Source organism: Nipponia nippon, unplaced genomic scaffold, assembly GCF_047370975.1.
Source record: "Nipponia nippon isolate SJK-2023a ecotype South Korea unplaced genomic scaffold, ASM4737097v1 scaffold_8, whole genome shotgun sequence".
Lineage (NCBI taxonomy): Eukaryota > Metazoa > Chordata > Aves > Pelecaniformes > Threskiornithidae > Nipponia > Nipponia nippon.
Window position 1 is genome coordinate 50,668,083 of NW_028262402.1, and position 26,345 is coordinate 50,694,427.

The 26,345-nt window shown below is 38.8% G+C and overlaps 1 protein-coding gene across 2 annotated transcripts; it reads right to left on the reverse strand.

Moving 5' to 3' along the window:
- Nucleotides 1–10: 10 nt before the first annotated feature.
- On the reverse strand, nucleotides 11–24,435 carry WDR41 (WD repeat domain 41). Of its 2 annotated transcripts, XM_087741283.1 has the most exons (13): nucleotides 24,219–24,429; nucleotides 20,226–20,341; nucleotides 15,949–15,997; nucleotides 13,976–14,107; nucleotides 13,545–13,607; nucleotides 12,923–13,034; nucleotides 11,490–11,552; nucleotides 10,433–10,543; nucleotides 8,907–9,091; nucleotides 5,826–5,947; nucleotides 4,740–4,828; nucleotides 2,811–2,944; nucleotides 11–951 (listed from the first exon to the last, which is right to left on the reverse strand). In XM_087741283.1, exons 1-13 carry the CDS (start codon nucleotides 24,267–24,269, stop codon nucleotides 799–801), a joined length of 1,380 nt encoding a protein of 459 aa, XP_087597409.1. In that variant the 5' UTR covers nucleotides 24,270–24,429; the 3' UTR covers nucleotides 11–798. The 2 variants fall into 2 exon arrangements, with proteins under 2 accessions (XP_087597409.1, XP_087597410.1); XM_087741284.1 differs by lacking the exons at nucleotides 11–951; nucleotides 4,740–4,828 and adding an exon at nucleotides 4,871–5,078 and having other exon boundaries at nucleotides 2,814–2,944; nucleotides 24,219–24,435.
- Nucleotides 24,436–26,345: the final 1,910 nt, after the last annotated feature.

Below are 26,345 nucleotides of genomic sequence, written 5' to 3' on the forward strand. Positions count from 1 at the left end.
ATCCTGAAAATCCATGGTAAGGCCAGAGCTTTTTATTAGATACAAATTAATTTGATGAATGCATTATGGAAAGACTAAGCTAAACCAATCACACTTCATGCTAGACATGGTAATGCTGCTGTATAAACTCCAGTAGTGTAGGTTAACCCACAGTAAAACTGCAGCTGCTGCAAGCGAGAAGTATCTCTATACCTTGCTTTGCCAAAAATTAAAACCTGACGAACCAGTGTTGCCTACTTTTCTTTCTTGCTCTTACCCTTGGTGCAAGATAGTAACTTTAAATGCCAAAATTCTATTTGAGAACTGTTTCTTTTGGGCTTTTTTGTAGATACATAAATCTGAGCCATCAGTGACTAAAGTTTAGCTTCAAGAAATAAGTTACATAAAGCGGGAAGCCTCAGGTTATTTTCTGTGCCTCCTTTCTGCACATAACACCGTGGAATGCCCCCAACTGCTTTAGTTATAATGCATCTAAGGATTTTCACAAACCTTAATTTTGACATCCACCCATGATATTTTTAAACATTAGGAATAATATTAGAAACTATTTAATGAATCATCATTATCTTCAGGCTTTCAAGAAAACACCACTTCTGCTGACAGAGTAAGCCAATTAAGTTTCAACATGCAAAATTCTCCTTTGAGAAGAGTAGTAGCAACTAATAATAACCCCAATATAATACATGACATTAAGCGTAAACCTTACTGGTAGTCACATTCACAGTAGCTCAGACTTTCATTTACACTCACATTTAACACACATCCGGTTTATACATATGTAGCCTGTATTTGAGCAATTTAAAATTTGAGCTGCAAATCACCATTTTGTGCCAATTTTTGAAATAGTGTTAAACTGCGGAGTCTAGATTCTCGTTCACCATCCTTCCACAAAATAATGAGGTGGTCAGCAGAGCACGTAGCCAGTCCCAGTTCACCAAAGTACAGGAACATCTGCAGTGAAACAATTACTATTACCATGATGCTCACACAAGATTGTCAACTTGCTTAAATGTTCAGTGTACAGCTAGACTACAAAAATACATGTCTGAAATGGTTCTGCTTGAACATAAGTATGCAAAATTACAATGTATACTTTCTATATGTTTGAGATGTCATAAAATCCCTACATGAAAACAACTCTTAAACAGCACTTCACACTGAAAGGTCTCAGTCTAGAAAAAGCAGTAAAGCCTTACAGATAGAGAAGCTAAGGTACAGAATACTGAAGAAACTTGTTCCAAGTCAGCAGTAGAAGAGTGAGTGACTTGCATGAACTCTGATCTCCTGGTTTCTTAGGAATAGAAGCCACTGTTCTGTTCACTTCGATACACTGTCCCCTTCCCACACAACACCACAGGCTATCATCACCAGGACTGGATGGATCAAAGAGTGAACAACTGTGACAGACATCAGCATGTGCCTGGTCACACAGAGGAAACCAAACCAGCAAGAACTGTGACACAGGAGAAAAGTACAGCAGCAGTGGAGAGATTTTGCAAGAGCAATGGAGCTGACAAGTCATCCCTGACTTCAGAGACCTCCACAAGGCTGCTTAAAATCAGCCACTAATTGCAGTTCAACACAACAGCCAATGGAACCAGGTCATGTGATGCCACTACGGCATGCTTGCAGTGTCCTGACTCTTCAGCATGTTGAAGGGATCTGCCCAGGGGAAGCATTCAGGCCAAGGACTGTGCTACAGCCTACCTGCTGTGGGAACAGCCACTTACTAGCTATGCGGTTCCAGTAGAAATACTCTGGCCAAGCCCATATCTTTGACCATCACATTTCATCACTACTCAACATTTCCAGTCTCAACTTCCCCAGTCTGCCCGGTTTAAAAATGGAATTTTCCATATGTAGAACATTGCAGGAAATCACATCCACCATCATCTCAGTTGCTCCTTGGCTCTGCAGCATCCCAGCAAAGACCCAGCATGTGCCTCTCACCTTCTTTGCTCTGTCTCTTGCTGAGTTACACACTATGTTCTCTTTCTTAGATAGCAACTTTCTATACTGATAATAGGGCCTCTTTTAACAGTTCTTCAGAAAGAAAGATGGTAGAGAGGGGCAGAAAGCCTTGCAGAAATCCCTATAGCAGAAAGGTTCACCTTAGCTATTAGTGAAAAAGCTTTCAGCTTTTGGCAGTAGCAGTTCTGAAATCCAGTCAGTCTCATTAATACTTGTGAGCAAAACTACTCCAGAACCACACCACTTCTCTCCACCTGCCCTTCCTCCCGCTCCTGCCAAGAATGTGGATAAAAGTCCACTGTAAGAAAGCAATTTGTTACTCCAATAGGTTTGTCAAACATGAAAAGGTGTGGAGGGAAAATGCCATCTAAAAGAAAAACATACTCTATTAGGCAGACAGCACAGAATGGTACCTGATCTAAAATTAAAAGACCTCCTGAAGGCTAACAGCGCAGAGGGCTAAGAAATTCCTGAATGGGTTTTGTTTTATATGAGCCCTTGTTCAGATTGCGAACTTAAGATGAAATCTGGAACAAAAACACAGTTCCCAAGTGTATTGTTTGCAGTCTATAAAGAAACTCAATACCCCACAAGATTATCTGTAGCATGTATGTATATATCTGCACACAATCCTCAGGCATCAGTGAGTGTTTGAGTTCTCATTAGAACTTTAAGTCAGCATGTGTTACTGTTTTCACACTGCACTAAATATACCACACAATCAATGCGTTCCCAGCCTCCAGAGCCAGACAGTCAAAAGCTACAGAAGTTTAAGAAACACTGCCAAAGTTACATTAGTAAGTGAAATTCACTTCTTGTTCTTACTGGAGCTGACCTACCTGCACAGCTGATGAATGACCAATCAAATCACCAACCAGCTCCAAAAAATACATAGGTGTATTCTCCTGCATCTTCTTAGCAGCTTGGTTTGCTTGCTTGTTGGCCCTTCCAAATCCCCACATGTTGAAAAACCCTGGGGGGAAAAAAAAAATCTTTTATTTTGGCAAAAATAACAAATACAATTTATTTCCTCTAGCTAAAGAGAGAATTACAGGAGTCACTTAAAATCTAAAAGCAGGAGAGTCTGCATGATTCTATGATGCAAAATGACACAAGCATTGTACTGCACAGCATTTCTACATCTGGATTATTCATCTTGAGGGGAGAAGGAAACATAGCTACTTTGTCTTTTGTCCTTACTAGACATAATTTAGCAAACGTTGAATTACTCACCTGGATGAGACAATATAGGGATTTAGCAAGAAATCCAAGGACTGCCTAAATGAACTAACTGAACAGCAAAGGTAGATGCAGGACAGTGATATTTACCTTTGTTTTGTCCTCCTAAACTGTTACTTGTGCAAAAAGGAAAGAAATGAGGTGCCAGTCTCTCCTCTGTGTGTCCTGCATTAATGCATTAGAGTGCTGACATACAGGTAACAGGCAAGTTTCTGATGCCGAATTGCCTGTTCTTATACTGCCCACTGGCTTTCTCCTTCCGATTTAGAACTATCAGCCAAACTGAAGCATAAAGATAGTACTCCACGTGTTCCATTTAGATAGCAAGATATCTGTGCCACAGCATCCAGAACAACTGTGTAATGATACTGACAGAAGTAAGAAAGTTAGATTCTGTACATAACACAGCTCAGACTTTCTTCCTGACCCTTCCCTCAGCCCCATTAGCACACAAAACAAGAAGTGTGCTAGACCTGGTACACGGGAGATAACTGGAGAGATGAACAACTACTCAGGGGATTCCTTAGAATAAAAATAGAGCCGGTAAACAGCAGTCCACCTATCTCATTATTGCATATGGTTTCTTTCAAATGTCTCCAATCATAGAAGTTATAAATTCCCAACGTGAACCCAAATACCACTTGTCACAATAAGAAGCTGAACTGTAGATCAGCTGTCACCAGCAATACTCAAGACAGAATATTCCTGAAAAAGTGTTTCTAAATCAACCCAGGCAGCAAAAAGATATTTGCAAAAATTGACACTAATAGGTGAACAGGAAACATCAAGAAAATTAGTCACAGCTCAAATAAAAACATTCCTACAAGGAAGAGTAACAGCTCATTACTGTTCCCAGTCCATAATACTAATTATATTACCCAGAGCACCTGTCCAAGACCACGACTACCAGTGCCCAGGGAAGCTGGTGGCCTGGTCAAAGAGCGGCAAGCACTACACAGGGAATGTCTGTATTTGGCAAAAATGCTTCCTAAAACACTAGCAACTAGCTCTCAGGACTGTGACGCCCAGAGGTAGTATATAAGTGAGGCTGGATACAGTCTCGAAGTGAGTCCCAACGTCATTCCAAGTTCAAGGAGGAAATGTGGAAAACATTTTTTTGTGCCAGCTGCTCATCTGCAAGCTTCTCTTTAGCTTTCTTCACAAGGTCCTGCAAATATTTAGTCTTGCATGGTAGGGGATCCAGCACTATTCAGTACAAGAAATGGATCAAGGTTTGTCAGGAGAGGTCATAATTGTTGTTAAACCAGCTGATATAACTGTAAACTCTAAATAAGCTTTATGGAACAGAACTGCTTCAGCTGGACCCTCTAACTTCCCATAGCAGACCTTGAAGGGCTTGTACACCCACATCTTCTTCAGTTTCCCTCCCACACCTGTTATCAGTTCACTGAACACAAGACATTATCTCTTCTTACAAAGCCTGTAAGCCTCTTTATTCCTATATGGTGAATACTGGGTTTCCCGTTATCTTTTTTAAATGTTCTTTTCACCCCCTACTACAAGCAAACCTGTTGGAACCGGCTCAGCTGGCAGCTGCTGCTTTTCTCGGAGCTCCCAAATGCGCACACTGCCATCTTCTGAACAGGAGATCAGCTGCCTGTAAAAACAGTTGATAAGCAACACTAGCATGGATACTTACCTGCACAAGTCACTTTGTGATGTTTCTACAAAACAGACAACAAGTGCCTCAGGTTCTACACAAGTTTGCTAGAACTCTCAAATGTAGCAGGGCATCCAGATGTTCCATACAAAACAAGATGCATTTGTAGCAGAACAAACTATAATGGACTTGCGAAACAGGTGGGAAAAAATACACATTTTCAATCCCATTTTGAAAGCATACCATCCTGTAAAACAAAAAATAACAAGCCTAGACTCTGCAAACACAGTTCCACTAACTGGCTTCTGTAAGCTTACTTGCATTAAGCAGAAACATTTTTTTTTTTTCTTATGGAAAAACAAAAGGAAAAATACTCCTTTTCGTTACATATTTAGAACAGTTTAGAATAGCACATGCATTTACAAGATCAAGGCCCTAATTTTTATCTTCTGACAGACTTTTGCTCCATTGAACAAGAGTACAAAGGGATCTAACAACACAACTATTAGATTATATATATGTAGCCAATTGTTCAACTTGGCTGTCAAAATAAGTTCCAGCTAGAAATTCAGCACTAATGAACAAAGGTTGGAAGTTATTTTTTTTGTTAAAACATTTCAACTGTTACAAAACATTTACTGAAAAATATTTCCTGAATATGCCATAGGCCTTTGCTTTATAGAAGTAAAATGCCATTAAGCTATATTTTTACAACGTAGACAAAAGTGCTTTATTAAGTCTGATTTTGAAAATAGCCAAGATATTTTACTCTGACCCTGTGCATCAAGCATACTGGATTATAGTTTTTTCACATAGAATTACAATGATGCATTTTCAAAAATCAGATCAACAAGCTCTATCTAATAAAAGCAGATCAAACTAAAGATCAAGTCCCTGCCCTAGAAATTAGACGTACCTTTGCAGACTGTCTGTAGCCACCCTTCCAAGTTCTGCGTTTCTTTACTGCATTAACAAAGTCTAGCATGACTCGTACCTGTTTGGAAGCTTCTCAATGTGCAGGACAGAGGAGTCGTGAGCAGTTCTCTGGCAGGCAATCACACGCTTCATTTGAAGATTATATACGTATATGCCTTTCCCAACGGCAGCAAACACACACTGGAAAGAAAATTCAATGGAACAGCTTACAGAAACAGATACTGAAAGATCACCCTGCGTGTAATGGATTTCCAGCAGTACTATGACATCATCTAGCCTGCATTATCTAGCTTGTTTCTGTCCTCATGCTACTGCGTTATCCCAAACGTAAGGAATCAGCAAGTTATAGAAAAAATACGGATTTTTTCGAGGAAATGAGAGATATCCTCCTATACTCTAAGCAGTTGTTTCATTTCTGTATTTTAATCCTGTACCTTACAGTCTAAGCGGAAACAAAGGATACCAACAAATTCTGCAATTAAACATTTATGTTTTTACACTAAAATAATGCTCTACGTTTTGACAAACTCTTGTTTTATAAAGAAAGACTGAGAATACAGGAAGCTGGTCTGCATTTTTGACTTTTTTTTTTAAATTTAACTGAAGGTGCACAAAGAGGTCTTGATCAATCATTTGGGCTGTACTAAGCGCAGAAAAGGAACCCTCTCAGAGAAAGGTATTACACAGTACTGCAAAGATCTGGAACCATTTTGCATTCAATGCTCTTCTTCAGAAAAGTGCAGGGATTCCGTCTCATACCATCATGGCCCTAAGAAGCCACAAATAGTTTACAGACCACTATACTTGGACCTTCTCATGACTTGTAATGATTTTAGAGAGGACAGATGTACAATTGTGTGTACATACAAATATTTGGTGCCAAACACAGGAGTGCAAAATGCTTCCATTCAGTACATGTTTGGGTTTTTGAACATACCTTGTTTAGGTGATGGTATGCTGGATCTTTTCCCTGAATAGCCTGCTTCCATTTACGCAGCCCAAACACTAATGTCTCATAAGCAGTTCACACTACACACTGGTCAACATTTTGTAAAACTGGTAATCCAGTGTCTTTGACTAAGATTTCCTATATATTCAGCAGTGTTTTGACACTGTTCGAAACTCTTTATCCAGGTTTTTGTTGGGTTTTGTTTTACTTTGGGCTTTTTTTTTTTCTTTCTTTCTTTCTTTCTTATGCACATCTGTGGTGGGAGCTCCAATAGCTCTGAAACTAAGCTCAAATTTCTGATAAGCTCAAATTTCTCTACTAAATCAAGAAAAAAAACCCACTGAGCCCATTTTTATTATTTTCCTAGTTTTGTGTGAGGCTCAATTCAATGGCCTTCCACATCACTCTTCCACTCCTATATTTCAACCTTTTCTCCCTTACAATCTTCCACCTTGAGACAGGCTCTTGCGTTTCATATAGTCTTATAGCTCTGCAAAAGATGCTCTTCACAGATCACTCTTATTTACACAAGCCCCAGCAAAACCCTGGTCATCTCAAACCCCAAGAAAATAACAGAAGATGAACCATAAATTGTACACCTATCTTAGCAGGCAAGTTAAAAAACTCACACACACATATAAGGACAGCAGATTCACTCCTTAGCACTGTTTCCCAGTATTGCCAAACCTTTGCCATCCCATTTGTTTCTGAATGATGTTTTGCCTACAAGCTCAGTGTCAAACTAGACAAGTGCATCTTCTCCACCTACCTAGCTACCAAGCTTGCTGACAAAGTTCCTAACAGAGAAAACACCAATTTTTATTTTTTTAGCATGAAAAACAATGTTCTGCTTTTAGATAGCAGGTAACAAAGTAATTCATTATAGGAATACATTTCTTCACCACTTACTAAGTAGGAACTTTACAATATACAGCTCTGCCCTGAAAGCACCTTCTATTTCAGGATTTAACACTAGAACCACCTTTTCTTCCCACCATTCAAAAGTCTCACAATAAATAAAATTCTGCAGCAATTTGTTTAGTTCAGTTCCATGAATGGAAGAAAGTTCTCAGCAGCCTCAGATTCCACATTCAATGTTTTAACTACTTCTGAACTTCCCAAAATTCTTTTCCCCTCCTTTAAAACACATCTTGTGTAGCTTTCAAGCAGGGAATCAAAATGTTTTGAAGCCAAATTATAGAACTTCTCCTGAATAGGACTGGCTTTTTGCTCCTTCTAGTACTAAGCACCCACAACAAAACCACTGGAAATTGTATCTTTAGAGACAACTACGTTTCTTTCCCCCCACACTCCCCAATGTTTCTCTATCCAGTGTTTTAGGAATGCTCTTGTCACAAACACACAAATGTGTTGGATAACTCCTTGGCCCTCACTCTACATTCAGGCTTTTCCACAACTTTTATTTTGTTATAGCTCAATATCTCTGAATCCATTTCCAGGAATCTCTTTCTTAATCATTCCCCAGCAATGGAACTACAGGCCGCAAAACAGAATCCCACTACGAAACATCTTTTCTTTTGCCACTAACAGTTGGTAACGTTTCACAAAAGTAAATAAGAACTCCAGGATTTTTAGTGTTTCTTGAACAGTAACTGGGTTCTGCCTGAGTATTCTGACCAAGAACTCTTGGATTATCTCCAAAGCATGATTACAGTAGACTTGATTTTGGACACATATTTGTGCTCTTTACAATTGAGTATAGCTCATCTGAACAGAAGCAGTAATCTTTATTTACTACTAAGCACAGACACATGCCTATTCTTTCACATCACAGTACCCTCAGCTGTAACTGTTCAAGAGGCACATTATTGTGGAAACTACATTTCCAGAACCATGGAATATGAAAGATGTATGCCATCAAAACACACACCTCCTGTTTCTTCTTCTCTAGTGGTACTGTAAACAACTAATAAATCTTCGTCAGTCAAAAAGAAATGCTATTGTGACAGGCATTATGTTAGTTCCCACACCATCAACATATTACAACCTTTAGTTATCTCATTGACCAAAATTTTACATAAAAACTGTTGACTGTATAAAAATAGCCGTGCTCATCTTAAAGAAGCCTCTCATATTAAAAGAAGAAAACAAAACACACAACACTTGTCCTTCTGTGGTAAGGTCATGCTAGCTCACTTGAAATAGTTTACTCTGTTTAAAGCTTTTTACCTCCTCATCAGCCGTTAAGTGTTGAACTGAAGTTTCATTTGGGCTTTGGGATAACTTTATTTCTGGCTGTACATCTGGATGGACAGAGGAGTCCCAGAAGTTGCACTCAGATGCCTTCTTTGTCCAGTCAAGTGCATCCCAAACTATTAACTCACCGACGTGAGAACCCGTCACAAAAGTCAAGTCTGGGGGCGGAGGGGAGGAAGGGAGGGGGTGGGGGGACAACAACACCACACATAGAAATCACATCATATAAAAAAAAAACCATTTCACACAAAGTTACAACCCTAGAAAGTTAAAAGAGCCCATTTTCAAGTGAAGCTACGTAGAATGTGCAGTATGTAACTGACTGGACAAAAACCTCTTTGAGTAAATACTCATTTGATTACCTAGCATAGCTTAGATGAGCAAAAGGAGATGAGCTCTCTCTTGTAAAATTAAAACTAGGAAGGAGAACATTCACTGGCCACAGTGCATAGTACAGTATAGCAAAGGCAAGGAACACCACCAGAAGTATGTAGAAGTATTTGAAGTTCATTTGTTGCCTACATACAAAACCTTTCCATTCTTTGGACAAGTAGGTATATCAGCACCCCTCAGACACAGCAAAGCATGTCTTTGCCGTAAACAGAAATACTGATCACAAATTAAATGAATGAGTTAACAGCAAGACTCAAGTAGCTGCTCATGAATTTGTCAATCACACATGGAAAGGAACTGCTTCAACAATACTTAAGGCAGGTAGCATATTGTCTTTTTAAGCCCAATATTGCTTCCCCTTCATAATCAAAAAGGAGAGAATAATGGCAACAGGAAACCCTAGAAACAACTACCATAGAATCTGAGTTTTCTTCTTTCCAGTTTCTTGCTACCTCTGTACCACAGTCCCTTTGTGCCAATCAGGCTGACACAAATAAGCTCAAGGACAAATATACACTCTCTATCACACCAGGAATAGCTTGTTCTGGGCTCTGGGGGTGCTCCATAAAAAAAGGCAGGGAAGAACAAAGTAGAAGGGGTTAATACCTTTAAGTAGAGTAGACAGAATTTTAAGTAATAGCTCAGTATGGCCCTAATGAGCAGCAGATACTGCATCATCTTCCAGAGCCTCTAGATAAAGGATCTGTATGCAGGCCCACATCTACACACCTAGAACTTTCAGTTACCTTGGGACTACAACTACAAAGGATGTGGCATTGTATATTCCATTTTAAGAATCAGAAGGAACAAGAAAAAATAGCATTTTAACTTTCCCAACAGGAAGAACACACAGAGTTCCATTCTGATCAATAACATTGCCTCTTTTGTGCCTTTTCTACATCATAACCTGCCTGGTTTCATTTCACTGTTAATCTATAAATAAAGCCATTATATTTTCACATTTCACTACCTTTGCAGCTACACAGGTACATCTACTAGTTATGAAGTTTCACTCCAGTTAAAAGTTTGGTCCCAACAGAAACTCCATAGTTGAAATATCCCACTGGTAACTACCAAAACTAGTAACATTATAAAACAACTCTTACCATTGACACTGACTAATGACAAAATGTTATCCTGATGGTCAACAAGACGTTTTACTTCCAGGACATTCCAACCTTCAGACCCATCATTAGAAGCAATCAACCTAAAAATGACTTCAAAGACAGAGAGAAAAATTGTCTAAGTAAGCTTTATCATTCAGAATAAAACGTAGCTATGCTTAAATAAAACACCTGATTTTCAGAAAGACACAAACTAAAACATATTATAAGTGAGATGGTACAACATGTGCAAAGCCACTTATGACCACTCATAACGCCCCAAAAAATGGGAATAAATTATTTCAGTGTTATGATTAAGACCTCTTGCTACAACAACCATATGATAAAACATTTCAGCCTAGTAACTCTGAAATTCAGAGAATTGGTCAACATCAGAGGTTGCAGAAAGTAGAAGTGAAAAGTATTAGACATCTTTATGGATAAGTAAACTAAAAGCAAAACACCTTTCTTAAGGGCTCATCTGAAAACTATTATTCAAAAGGATGCAATATTCTCTAGTAAGGCAATCAAGATTGCCAGGAATTAAGACTTTATTTTAACCAGTCTCGGCATTTCTCTTACAATATCTCAAGGGCACTGGAAAAGAACTGTGGGAAGTTCAGATAAAAGTTTGCATTGTATACCAATGCCTAAGCACAAGACGACTATTTTTAATTTGCTCCCGATTCTTTGATCAGAATATTAGATTGCTATTTTTCAGTTAAGTGTTTAATCACACTGAGCAAAGTCTGTTGTTTTGCAGATTCAGTGGACAAATGTAGATTGCCACAACCAGATCTGGACAGGTGGCAATAACAGTAATAACAATAGCAAAGAATATAGAAAAGTTTTGTCACACAGATCTCAACAAAATTCCTGAATGCGATTAGTATTGTCTGCCTCTTTGTCAAATAAGGGAAAAAGGAAGAAGGTTGCTAATCACACCCTAATACCATTTACTTTTCCTGTATAATTCCAGCAGCGTGCTCTTTATGCATCTCTCTGATAAGCAGCTGTTAAAGAGGAATATGAACATTTAACAGAAATGCAACATACTCACTTAGCTCTTTGCCAACAGCTGCCGCAACACAATTTTTAGGCAATTCAACCAAAGCACTGATACCTTTTAAAAAATACAGGAGATAAGGGAGAAAAGGATATTCATTGGCCACAAGACAACACAGCAAACTGTTAATTCCTTTATTAATAAAGTTCTTCATAATCTTCCTTCCACTTATAAGTTATTATCAAAATAAAAGCATATTGCCTGAAGTGAAAGGTAAACAGCATTAGAAGTAAACAGATTACCTCAGGTGGAGGTAGAGTCAGGAGTTTTGGTCCTGAATTCAGCAGAATTCTGAACATCAAACTTGAGGTGAAGCTGAGAATCAATAATCTTTTTATTTTAAATACAGTTAAGATGTTTATGTCCTAATGCTGGACAATATTAAGGATGCTGTGGTAATTATTGAGATTCTAAATATATGCAGTACCAAAGCCATTAGATACTGATACTACCACAGTCTGCAGGATACTAAAACACTGTGCAGAGACAGCTGAAGAAGAATAGGGCACAAGATAAAATGTCCAGCTTGCTGTTACTCTGTCTTCATCCTGCACAGAATTCCCGCAGTCTGTGCTGCCACACCATTAAAGGAAAACTCCCCAAGGAATAAGCAATCTGTCTCTTTCCCCACAAAGGTAGCAAGAGATTAGGAGAGAAGAGAGGGCCCATGCTGCACACCTCATTGATCCGTTGTACAAAAGTTTCAACAGCACCTCATGCTAAGCACTACAGCAGCACTTCCAGCTGGCACGATATTTCATATTGAACCAAAAGGAATATTAATATCCTCAAAGATTCAGAAGGTTTTGCCTACCACTACTCCATTCTATGACAAAAATAAGGAAACTATTGGTCCAATTTTGAATTTGATTCACAGCTTCTTGGGTATCTTTGCCAAGTATGGCAGTAATACAAAACAATTTTCTTCACATGGACAGATATTAATAGAAAAGCATGATTGACATTGAGATCTGATTACATGTACTGTATTTCTATTAAAATCTGCATTTTCTACAACAAAAGTACTGACCTTTAATAACAAAAAGAAATCTTGACTACTCTACTACTACAAAGCTTTACTTAGGAATAATAAAACTCCCACTCATTCACAGAGAAAGTTAGCCAAAGGATCTGGTCCACATTACAGCAAACATGTATAAATCAGCATCCAAGGTCTAGCCCCTTAAGTCCAAGCTAATGGACAGTTACTGCAATTTGACATATTCTAAAATTCACATAGCACAGGAGATTAAAAGCAGTCTTAATTCAGAAACAATTGAGTCTGACATTTAAAAACATAGAGAATGGCTCTAATACATGATGTTATCATTAGAATTAAAGAGAATTTGCCAAGTTGGTTTTGCATCATTATACAGATCCATTTTACTTGCACTTTAACAGCTATTATGAGTCATTTACATTTTTACCTGCATCGGTAAGATGACTGGTCTTACACAAGAGATTTAATTTTTGGTTCCAAACACATAGATCACTCCCTCCAGACAACCATACATCCAGTCTTTGAAGAACTGTCAAACACTGCAGAACAAAAATCAGATATATTTCCCCTGCAAAAGTTCTGCAGGGAATTTCTCAGTAAAACGATCATGAGTTTTAGATAGATAAAGCTGTAAGTACTATGAAATACAGTATTAAGGTGTCACTTTCCTGAGAAATACAGATTTAATTATGTACAATATATTATATTTTTCCACCAACAATGCAAAAACTGATTTTTCAGTGATTTTTTTCTACCATTAACATTCAAGAACTAGTTTGACTGTAGGTTGCCTTTTCCAACACAGTAACAAAACCAAGCCATAAAATGACCTTTTTTCTACATCCTTTCAAAAAGAAAATTGAGGTATTAAGAGTTCCAAAAACAAATTAAGAATTGTGCCCACTTCTCAGCCACTCATTATGTACCTGTTCTTAAACCAAACACTGCTGTTCATTTTAACACACTTGCCCATATGGCCCACGAGCCATGCACAATAGATTCTTGTATACAACAAAACAGCAGACATACCTAGGGTTTCCTCAGCTTACCTTTACAGTAGAATGGAAACATGACACTGTCTGAACCTGTCTGCCACTAGTGCAGTCCCAAACCTGACTTTATTCATTAAGGAAACTGAAAGGTTTTAATATGTTATAAATATAACTGCTGTTTTTCTAACTAGATGACAGATTGGGAAATAGGTATGCAGAGACTCAGTCTTCTAAACCCTGATAGGCTTTTCAATATTTGGCCAAAATGACATATTAATAAAGGTCTGTTATGGATTCTTTATTGTAGGAAGGATTGCATCTACTTGTGAGCAATAACTAGTAAAATCCTAGTGTAATCCAATTATACCTGCTGGATATTATCAGCCAATAAATTTAAACAACCTGCAGCCTGTCTCAATGCTACCTTTAGAAGTAAAAAACAACAAAAACCCCATAGAAATTTGAATCCTCTCCAGATCTGAGGATACAATAACTGTTCTATCAGCAGATGCTGTTAAAATCAAATGTTTTTTTTCTTCAGAAGCATCTGATGAAGAAAATGGTGCTATAGCTGTAATTTTCTGTGTGTGTCCGTGAAGTTCAAATAGTTTTTCTCCGGTCTGAAAAATAAAAACATGGAAAACTAAGAGTAAAATTTGGAAAATGCCTACTGTAGCATATGACATAGGTACCAAATGACTTTTGAAAGCAAGAATTTCTAAGAGTCTAAAATCTCCCTTTCTAAAGTAATTTATGAATTTACTTCTTCCTACCTTCAATACTGTTCAAGATCTTACCCAGCATTAAATAACATATTAACAATAAGTGTAAAGGAGTAGTACATAATAAAAAATTATTCTAAGAGTAAAAAACCTCTAAAAGCCCTTAAGAACCAAGTTCTGTATTAAACTCATTTCATTTTAATGCAAATATTGGCCATTCACCCTTTTTAATGGATACTACAGTAATTCAGATTTGTTGACAAACATGCTCTTGAAAAAGTAATTTTTTTTATTTTAATGATTAGAAAAACTTGACCGATATTTATGGCAAACACAGTACTGCCAATTTCCTGACAGCTTTATTTAGTATGTACATTATCTATAGCTTCAAGCTAGTGGTTTAGATAACTGCAGCTACTTCTGCTCTGTTTAGTTAGATGGCAAACAAATACGCAGAAGCACACCACCATTTTAAACACACAATTAAAATACAGGGTAGTCATAACTGCAAAATTCTTTACAGTTGTGGGTTAACTTTTTGAATTAAAACTACTAAAGATTTGATTTAACAAAACCATAATAAAAATCCTACAGAAGTAGAAAATTGAACTCAGTTCCTAAGCTGGATACCTAAATGAGTTTTACATTCACAAACTGCTCAGAACACTGAGTATATATGTTCACATACATGGTTTTGAATATTCAAAAACAATTCCCTTTTCCAAATTATAGAATTATAAAAGGCCTTCACCAACAGCGAAGCACTGACTGAAACTGCTCAAAAGAGAGGGAAAGTTTCAAGTTCCTCCTTCCGTATTTTAAAATAACACCATCATAAATGTCAGATAAATTCTTCAAGTTTCTAAAAGAAGTTTACAGCCTGAGATTTCTTTTTTCCTTAATTTGAATGATTGATACTTATAGTTTAGACAGCACAGCATGTCTCCCTTTTAGACTTCCTATCAAACAATCTAACTTGTATACTAGTCCTCCTTAGCACAGGTCTAATGCTCATCCCTTCTCTATAATTCTGTCAATGATACGGAGACACAGAGTGGAAGAGCAGAACAGTGGGTATCACACTTACAGAGTACTATTTCCATGATCATAGAATCATAGAATGCTCTGGGATGGAAGGGACCTTTAAAGGTCATCTAGTCCATCCCCCCTGCAATGGGCAGGGACATCTACAACCAGACCAGGTTGCTCAGAGCCCCATCCAGCCTGGCCTTGAATGTTTCCAGGGATGGGGCATCTACCACCTCTCTGGGCAACCCGTTCCAGTGTTTCACCACCCTCATTGTAAAAAATTTCTTCCTTATATCAGCCTGAATCTACCCTCTTTTAGTTTAAAACCATGACCCCTTGTCCCATCACTACAGACCCTGCTAAAAAGTCTGTCCCCCTCTTTCTTATAAGCCCCCTTTAGGTACTGAAAGGCCGCAATAAGGTCTCCCTGCAGCCTTCTCTTCTCCAGGCTGAACAACACCAGCTCTTTCAGCCTTTCCTCATCGCAGAGGTGTTCCATAAATCTAATGTCTTAGTCAGGTTTTCAAAAGTTTTAAAAAGATTTTTATCATAGCAAGCAATGAAGGCCTTGTTTCTGCACTGCATGAAACATTTAACTTCCGTTGACTTCAGTGTCTTTCCAGTAGTTTTCTGTTGGCTCTCCATTTAGTCTAACTCCTCTCCGAGGCACACAAGCTACGCCCCTCAAAAAAAAAAAAAGAAGAGCTAACCTGAGCATTCCACAGAAATATGATTCCATCATCTCCTGCAGATGCAAACCTGAAATGAAAAAAACCCGCTGTGAAAACATCAATATAGCATAATGTAATGGAAAAGTAGTAAACAGTTAGGTAAGAAAAATATTTACAAGACATATCAGACTCTGGCTTTAAAGAATAAACACGTATTTGTAAATCCCAATTACAGTTTATAGACTGAAGTCAGTACATTTAAATAGGTGTTTATAAACATACACTTAATATAAGAACAAGGCTAAAGAATTCCAATACATATTGTTATAAACAGAATCCCACATTACACAACCAATTCTCTTGTTTAAAAATAGGAGATCTTGCACACCAAATAACAGTGAACTCTAAAACCAAATACTATTAGTCCGAGCCAGCATCTAACAAGTTACAAACCACTCATCTGAGTTCAGCCCAGGAGTAGAGGAGCACAGCATTTATCATGATACTTTAAACTATGGCTGAAAAGAACTCCCAAAGGGAGTGCATTTCAGGTGCTAAATTTGACTTCTGCTAAAAATCCAGCTCGAAGGCAAACCATATGAGGAAAAAACAGGTTCACATTAGCGTGTTAATCTCACATTAACAAAGCCTGATCTAAATTAAATCTTTTTTCCTAGGCTAATGTCTAACCATCTGCCTACATTTGCACCTTATCACCACCACATCTACACTGTAGCTGGAGCACACATGCCAGCTATCCCTGTAAAAGCATACTATGAATTGAGAAAGCTTAGAACAGAAGCAAGACCTTCCACAGAAAATTTAATTCAGTTGTTACTTGCAAATATGCCTACCTTCTAATTTTTTCCTTTTGTTTTAAGTCTTCCCCAAGGGTTAAACAATATTTAGAGAATTAACTAAGATTTGTACTATGTGCAAGAAAGCCATGAAGAAGAGAGGTTACATCATTTCTGAATTTTTTTTCTGTTGCTAGCTGTGAATGGTTTCATTAGCTATACACATGTCCTTTCTTTTAGACTCTTTGCAATTACGATGTTTGTGAAACTTGCTAACAGAATAAGTTTTCAGGCATGAAGCCATAGGGTTTTTCCCACCCTCTTTCTTCCACATATCCTCCTGTTTTATTCTATCATAGTTTAAAAAAAAAAAAAAAAAGAAGAGAGAAAGAAAAAAGTGTAAGCTATACTTTCTTTGTATCTTTCATTATCTTACATCCAATCAAGCCCCTTCTTTAAAAAGATTAGAGCAAAAAACAATCTTCCATGCACACCTCTGGTAATTTCTTATCTTTAGTTGCCTTTTAGCTCTATTATACCTTGTTTTGTCACAACGTCAAGAACTTAAAAGAGTAAGGCTCTCACAATTCAACAATAAGCCTTTAAATTCCAATTCCTTTCCTGAGTAATATTGGAGCTGGGTGCCACTTGAACAAAATTCTGGGAAGAAAACTGGTGTTTGAAAGAAGGCATGAGTGTAATTCATCAACACAGGAGTTCAGCAGAGTGCTGTTTTGTGTATTTTCCTCATCTTCTAACCAGGATTTCCATTTCAATATAAAGGTATATTGTAGAGTCAGTTATCCTACAGCTACTTTCTCTTGACCAAGGTGGAGATTCATGGGTCACCTGATTTTTTTCCAGTCATGATCACCATCATCTATAACCTCGTCTGTTTCCTGAAGGAGCAAGGAATGGTCAAATGAGCAACAAAAAACCCTATTCTTAAAATGTGTTATGAACTCTGTTTAGTTTAATGTGTCAATGCAATTTTATCTCAGTCCATTTTTTGGAAGACTCTTGCTGAGGCTTAGCCTTCTTTAGTGATCTTCCAATCAATATGACCCTGACTTCATGTTCAAAAAGTACAAGAGAAAAGACAAAAAAAAAAGCAGCTTTCTGTTACATTTATACAGGATTTATTTAGTATCTTCAAAAACCAATCTGAGAAAATTTTCCACTGACTGGTTTTAGCTGAGCCACTGAGAAAACAAGAAAATCCTTCTGCAAAATTCTCAATAAGATGATATTATCTGAAGACCTGAAGCGTGAAACTTGGCTTACAATAGTTGACAAAAAGCACACAATGGAATAGCTGCAGAAACTAAATAAAAACATTTCAGAAGCTGAGTAACAATACTAATTTTACTGAAAAGAATAAAGTGAAAAATATTATCAGCTGTTTAACAATCCAGAAACTACCATATTCTTGATAAATAAAACCTTAGAATTACTGTCCAGTGAAGCTACTCTATTAAACTCCTCAAACTCAAAGAATATTAACCAGCTATGTAACTTACTCATTATCCATATGTTATTTTATAACCTATCTTCAACGTGGCCATCCAGGCTTTAGTTTTACACTGACTATCATTAGTTTAGCTTCAGTAATTTACCTGGTACCATACAATGAAACCCAAAATGGTAAAAGGTTTCTTTGCATCAGACAGTGTGTGCAATCTAAGAATACTCTGGTATTTCTATAAAGACCAATTACATTTATTGAGTACGTGTTTTGGGAAAAATGTACTTTGATGAAAGGTTATTTTAATACCTCGTCTGGGGAAAATAAAAGGACTAAAAAAAACCCCACAAGATTCTTCTATTTTTATATGAATCTTCTGGTGGATTACTATGATGTAGAAAAATAAATTTTATGATAATGCATGTAACTTTTCTGATAGAGAGATAGATAGATAGATAGATAGATAGATAGATAGATAGATAGATATTTATGACATTAAGAATGAAAACTGACAAGCTAAAAATTCTCCATGGAGTCTCCCATGAAATTTTTTTTTTATATATGTTTTTAAATATATATATATATATTACTATATATATATATATATATTACAAAATTATTAGCAAATAAGATTCTGTGGGCATTCCAAATTTGGAAGAGACCACTTGCCCAATCAATGTGCATGGGGAAGGAGAGACCCTTCCTTCACAAAACACCTGCTCTACACTGCAAGGATATAAACCAAACTCTTACCAATGTTAACTTTGTGTAGTGTATTGATGAATATAATAGAAATCCCCTTCTGGGCCTAATCCATAAAAGATATAAATTACTATAGCTCCTTAACAAAGAGACTCTTGCATGTTACTTACGTTCTTATTTCTAAAGGTGTTCTATTTAATTCACCACATCAGCCAAGTCATTACACTTATTATTGACTAAAGGCTTCACAACCTTATTTTTATGGCAGATAAATATTTCCTCTCTTACAGGGTTAAGTCAAATTAGAGAACATGCAAGGCTAATTTAGACAAAGTTAGGATAGAAGCCAGGTCATAACGTAAAACTATCATAATTCATTCTGTCAGTCACATTCCAAAGTGACATTGGTAAATGTAGTCACTTCATCTCTGCTTCATAACCCGTTTTCCAGTTTTTAGATAACTCCGTCCTCAGAATTCACAATAAAGTGGGACCTAGCTACAAAGAACTAAGAACAGAATAGATAAAGATTGTCAGGGAACATACAAAAAAAGTGCACAAAGCTAAAAACTGGAAGAGAGAAACAAAGGAACTGTAAGGTTTCAAAGAAGAAGCACAACAAGTTGAACAAGATCAAATTGGAGGAGATATGTAATGCAGAGATTGGGCATATGTTGAATTTTACTAAGTAGTCATTCTGAATGAAGTAGCAAAAACATAAAAATTTGAGAAGTTCAGAAAAAAGTTGCATTAACTGAAGCTCAAGTGAATTAAGCACTAGAGTTTCAGAGGAAAGTGTAACAAAAGATTCGAAAGAAAGGAACAGCAACATTCAGTATTGCTGAGAATGTCACGTTCAATTGCTACAGTGTATCTATAGGAGTCTATTACATTCTTTTGTAGAACCAAAAGGTGAAATAACAGCTGTCCTCAATTCAAAAACATAACACACATGCATCCACTCAGAACAGAAGCAGACACTACTGCATATTGTCCTGGAAGAAAGTGTGTGTATGCGTGTACAGAAGGGAACGTTCAACCCAGGAACTGTCTGAAAAAGAAGAGCTGAAGTAGCTAAAGGCATTTCTTTTAAACAAATGAATTTGCGCCAAGAAACATAACTCCATCACCATTATTTTCTCATGAAAGTATTACTTACAAGAGAAACCAAAAGACATAGCAATGCACCAAGAAAAGGGAGGGCTCATCCCTTGCCTTTTTTAACTCCAGGCTTTTCCTGCCCTCCCCCACCAAAAATAAAGAGAGGATTAAAAATATTACTACATTTTCATAAATATTCCCTGAAGTATAGCCAAGGATGCTGTGAAACAATTTGAAATGCAATTTCATACCTGCAATCATCTATTTGCACTAGAAATCGTACTATATCTTGATGACCTTTCAACACAAGGAGCTCCGTGTAAGGATTCTGTATTTGTTCTTCACCAATTGTCTGTACAGATGATTTCTAAAATTCATAAAAAAGGAAGGAAATTTATTTTGTACCGACACAATTATTTTCATTAGGTCTTTCTAATGTCTAACAACCTACATATAGACTCATGTGTGAATGTAGTTATATTTGAAGTTAAATTCCTGAAATATCATTTTGCCTAAATGAAAATCATTACAAAAGATCATTTCAAGTAAATAATATCTTTCTATAGCATGTATTTTAAATTATAATATAGCATCTTCTGTTTAACAAAAACATTTTGTACTGCTTTAATCACTGATACACCAAGATGAAAACCCAGTTTAGTCATGACCTGTCATGTGGAGCCAGCTTCACGACTCAATTCACCATACACTCACTTTTTCATTAAATTACACCTCTTCCGAAAGCTCTGTGAACCTCTCATATCTTTCATCTACCGTTTAATTTTAAAATCCTATATAAAGGTGACATATTTAAAATAAATAAGAATAAATGCTGTTCTGTTACATAATATATAAATCATCCGGTGGGAGTCTATTCACAAAATACCAATGCAAACTGCTTAAAAAAAACATAGAGAATGATTAGTCATTTTATAGAACAGCATCTACAATTACCCCCAACCAGACTATTAATTAAAAGAACAATCAATCACTCAGAGCAAGCTAATCACCAGGCAGGGTCAATAAAACATTGCACAGGACTGCAGTTTTAAGGCACGATAGTTCTGCTAACCTCAATCATCAGTTTGTTTCAATAGAAGACAACTTTTTTGTATTTAAGGTCTTCCACATTCTGGAACAACTCGCTATTAGACATTATTTAAAAAAAAAAAAAAATCTAAATGGCTCAGCAGTAACTCAGTGACGCACTCTCCTCCTTCTAGATTTATTTTACATGACAGTCAACATCATCTTACTTCCAGGACTGTCTCTTCTTTGAGGACTTCAACAGAACTTAGACAGTAAAACAGTAATTACTGAACACTGTAAAAATTGCAGTGTACATGACCAATAATCCTACGTGAAAGACAAACATATTGTCCTCAGAACCTTAAACATTTTCTTGCAGGAATAATAAATTATTTTTTATTACTTCTGTATTGGTACTATGATACTATTCGTCAGAAGTTAAGAATGACAAAGTTAATAAACAGGGAAAGAAATCTGTGTTTATTTTTAAAATGAAGAGGTTGTCAAAATGGTTGTTCTTGTGATTTTATCTTGGTTTTGTGCTATCCGATGCATTTCATGAAGCAACTGTTCCTCATTTTATGCAATTATGTGAGAATAGCAGCTTCCACTTAAAATAATGCAAGTAGAGTATGCATGGTTATAAAGAAAAGTTGGACAAATATGGGAACTTGGAGTTCAGCTGTCAAAAGCTGATCAAAACATTCCTTAAAAAAAATTGAGAGTTCTAAAAATCCTAAGCAAATCTCAGCATCACTGGATGACATTAGCGATACTGTCAGAAGACTTCTATTTTCATTTACTAACAGAAACATACATTCACAAAACAATTGTAACATCGCTTGGAAAAAATCAGAACTTGTAACATTAACATCCCAATTCTACATTCTGTTGTTGCTTCTTATTCAGTACAAAACAATGCTACTTCTTTTGACCAATATGTCTAATCTTATTTTTTCTTAATTCTAAGAATGTCTGTGAATATTGAAAGGTACAGTGCTGACGAACTACTATAGATAACAACAAAACAACAGTTTTTCCCCCAGTACTGTCACACAACAAGCTATGCTCTCTTTAGATCTTCATTAATGTTTACTGAAGTGTTGGGTTGCATGTGCATTCTTTCTCTGAAGAAATCTATTTTTGATATAAACTATTAATTGAACTCTCCTGTAGCAACACCAAGTTTTTAAAAGAGAACACTAGATGCTGACGCTAATGGAATCCATTCCCAACTTGCATGTTTTTATGCAGGACCTGTAAGCATCACTACAATAATCAGTAAAAAAACCCACAACATTCGTCTCAGCTTCAGACCTTCCCATAACCCCCGTGGTCTGACACATTTAAAAGTGGGATTTTCAAAAGCAATTCACCGAAAATATGGATACAAGAGTACACAGACATACTTATTTATGTATCATGGAGCACGATATCTTGGCTTATATGAACCATGACGCTACTGCAGTTAGACTGCTCCCATTAGCAGAGCCACCCTGCTCAAGATGTACACCATGGCCATCAACTGAAGAGATTCAGGAGCTTAAGTCTAAACGATTTTCAATTCCATAGTAAAAAAGAAATGGGTATGGAGAAATTTACATTTCATGAATTTAGGACAGCTTTTCCAGAGGTTTTCTCTGTTCACCCAGTGCAACGTCACTCTGATATACCTGGCCTTTTCATGACTGGCTGAAGCCATAGCACATGAAACAAACACCAAGAGTCTGTAGCCCACATGCTGCGATGGGCTTCCTTATCTACTTAAGAAAAGTACAGAGAGAATTAATGGTGACGAAGATGATCTTTAGATTAAACAATATTACATTATGCAGGAAAAAAGAACAAATATAGTTTAGGGACTAACCCTTACCCTTATTTGTTATTTGTTTTTTCCCCAGGGAAGCAAAATGATCACCATCATTCAGCAAACCAGTGGTAGCAATGGGAACAGAAGTCCTGTGGATCAGATTTAACTGAGCTACAAATGGCAGAACGGAAGAACTGGACCAGACCTTAACTCATACTTAATTAAATCACAGTATAACTAAACCATAGCCAGAGTTTAAACTTTGGAGAGGGACACACACAAGCATAGTTTTCTAGCACATCTTAGAAAGCTGTTCCATATTTCTCATCTTCCTTTTAAAAACAACTGTGCACAAACCTGCTAAATATGACTGCAATACAACCAACATTTTGACTGATGACAAAGGTCAGAGACAATCCCAGACATCATCATTCCAAATTGCCACAAACACAAATTTACACCAAAGTAACTACTGGCATTTGAAATCAACCATGATGTTGTCATGGCTTGCTCAGGTACAGCAGCTGAAAAAGAATTACTTCCTCATATGTGTCTAGGTTACAAAAGCACTAAGTGTTGGGAGCCCAGTAACAGCGTTAATTAAGTCTTGTTAAGTCCATGCTGAGAAGTTCAACAGAGTCTTAGGGACAAGAAAATCCCAGTAATCTCCCCCTCAAATCCAGTAAAACTCTTTTTCCAAGTAAGGCAACAGGAAGGATGTCAGTGTTCAGTGCACTACATGGGTCTGAGTTATTTTATGGATGAGAAACCGAGAAGAAATGCTAGAAGGCTGCTACAAACTGTAAGTAGGCCACATAAGTTACTGCCTGTAATTTACATTACCGACCGGGGAGTCCCGAGGGCAGGACTCCCTACGCTTGCAAGCTATACAGCATAACGCCCACTTGCCCAGGACGCGCTGAGCAGAAAGGAGGAAGCCGGGACGCTCCTGACCGGGACGGCTCCCAAGTCCTTCAGCTCCTGGGCAAGCTGAGCTTGGGGCTTTTGCTGCCTGCTTTTGTGTTTTTTCCCCTCTCCTCTTTCTCTTTAACGAAGCTTGTAACCTTCTGCAACAGCCAGAAAGTCCCACAGGCTGCGAGCCAGACCCCGGCGCAGGGCCCAGCCACGCCCCCGCGGGGCAGCAGGCCCGACCCGACGGAGAGGCCACGGCCCCGCGCCCCCCCTTCCTCACAGCGCTCCCCCGCGGGCCTAACGCTCCCCACGGCCCTCCGCCGACGCCGGGCTGCCGAAGGACGGCCGCCCCCACGGGCCGCCCCCTCAGCGGCTCCCGACTGAGGGGACAACGCTCCCCTCCCCCCCGCCAACGGCTCTAACGCTCCTCCTGGCCCCGCCTCCCGCCGCGAGCTGCGCTGCCCCCTCCCGCCACGCTCGCCCGCCGCCTTACCTCCGCCAGGCCCTGCGGCTCCCGGCCGCCGCCGATCAGCCACCGCAGCATCGAGAGCGGCACCCGCGTCCCCGCCACGGGCGGCTCGCTGCGGCAGCGGGACTGCACCTCGCCGGCCCCTGCAGCCGGCGGCACGGCGGGACGGCCAGGGCCGGGGCTCCCGCCGGGGGAAAGGCGTGCTTAATCGAGCTCCTAGCGGAGAGCAGCCCTCCAGCGGGCGGGGCCCAGAGGGGCCTGAGCAATCGATCGCCGAGTGGGTGGCGTGCGGCCGCCGGGGGGCGCTGTGCGGGGCCGGCGCTGTGGCGGGACGCGCGCGGCGGGGGGCGGGCGGCACGCGGGCGAAGGCCGCAGCGTCATTGCAAGCGTGGCGGCCCTGCGTGGCGGAGGAGCCAGGTATTTCCCAGCTTTTTTCGTGCTGCCTTCCAATTCCGGAGGACATTTGTGCTACAACAAAAGAAGAGTTATTACTATTTTATTGTGACCATCTTACCTGTTTCCTGAAGTAGAGGGCCACCGACATTTTCTGTGTAGAACAGATCTCCCTTGGCTGTGACTGTTTTCCTTCTCCTCTGCTGAACCTCCTGTAAGTCTGCGGTGTCTTTGTCAGGATGGGGTAGCAGATACCGTACAAACACACCGCCCGCACAATGCAGCTGCACCATCCGGCTAAACAGCGGCTTCAGGTAGTTCTCAATCCAGGTCCTCCTCTGTCCTTAACGCAATGACCTTGGCGGCCGTTTTGAATTTTAGCTGCACGTGGAGCAAGATCACAAAACCCAGCCCAAAAGGCCACGCAAATGCCATTCTTGAGCAGACGCAGGTAGCAAACAGACGCCTAATGTGTGTAAGCCTGTCCAAGGGGCACCGCTCTGTACACGTGGACCTACACGTTTCACTTGTCCTGTTGCCTTTTCACCCACGTTGTTTCGGGTAATGGACACGACACGGTATCATAAGACACACCTGAGATTTCCCAGACACCTAGAGCAGGAGATAATGGTGGTTTGCTAAAACTTGAACTTCTAGTAGTGGTCAACCTGTGTGCGGAAAGCAAGGGATGCGTCCTAGGTCTAGGAAGAAATGCTGCTGTATTGACATAAGTTTGACAAATATGGGTGGCCTGCAACGTGAGTATTGCCATTTGTTAACTTCTGTGAATTCTTTGTAGCTTCTCAGCAAACTAAAGTTGATGACAACCATAAACCAGTTTTAAAGTACGAGATGTTTACTCCTACTTTAGCACACTCCTGCTCTTCCACTTCAGTTCAGCTGTGCTAGATTCCCAGCTCAGAGGTACTGTTCCTGCAGACTAAGGGCACAGCCAGTGCGATTACTTTGTGCGTGCAGCTATATCTGCCAGAGTTGCCATGGTAATATTTTGTCATCACCAATCTGCTCTTCATCAGTCTCCCTAAATAATATGGTATCTCCTCCAAATGGGCAAGAGTTGACTTGTTTCACTGCATCTCATTTAATGCAACAAGCACTGCACAGCACAACACTGCTTACACTTGTATGACCTGTAATCCTCAAATACAATATCCATAGTGATATCCCCTCAAAAAAAAAAAAAAAAAAAAAAAGAGGGGACAGCACTTAGTACACTAGATACAGGGACAGGGAATGTTGCTTACTCAAGTTAGCAAAGTAAGGAAGGATCTTCTTTCTTCTTTAATGCAGTGAGGAAAATACACTCTGTGACTTTACCTTTCCTTTCCTGCCATACCTACTTATTTAACCTGTGCTGCTGTATCAGAATTCACACATCTGGAAGAGACAGGATAGAAAAAATGCAGTGCAGTACTGTGCTGAACAGCATCTTTGTAGATAGATACAGAGCTTTGACGTTCGTGGCAGCGTCTGGAAGGCTGTAGGTGGTGTACTGTCTTTGTAACAGCAGTGCTGGGACACTTTCTTCATAACAGGAGCTAGAAATGCACCAGGTCCCTGCATGGTGAACATGGAGCCTTACATGGCTTTGAGGGACTTCAGGAGAGTGCCTTTTGTGTTGTTAATTAGACCTGAGTTCAGAACTCTGCTTATGAGCATGTTTGAATTCCTTCTTTAAACTAACAATGCAGTCTGCTTCTGGCTCCTATACTCCATTTTCCATTTCCCTACCTTTGT

Coding starts and splice junctions, on each gene's coding strand:
- WDR41 (XM_087741283.1), bottom strand. CDS start 24,269: ATGCTGCGGTGGCTGATCGGCGGCGGCCGGGAGCCGCAGGGCCTGGCG. Junction 20,342..24,218: donor AGCCGCAGGGCCTGGCGGAG/GTAAGGCGGCGG, acceptor TATGAATTTTAG/AAATCATCTGTACAGACAAT. Junction 13,608..13,975: donor CTGCTGATAGAACAGTTATT/GTATCCTCAGAT, acceptor GAATAAAGTCAG/GTTTGGGACTGCACTAGTGG.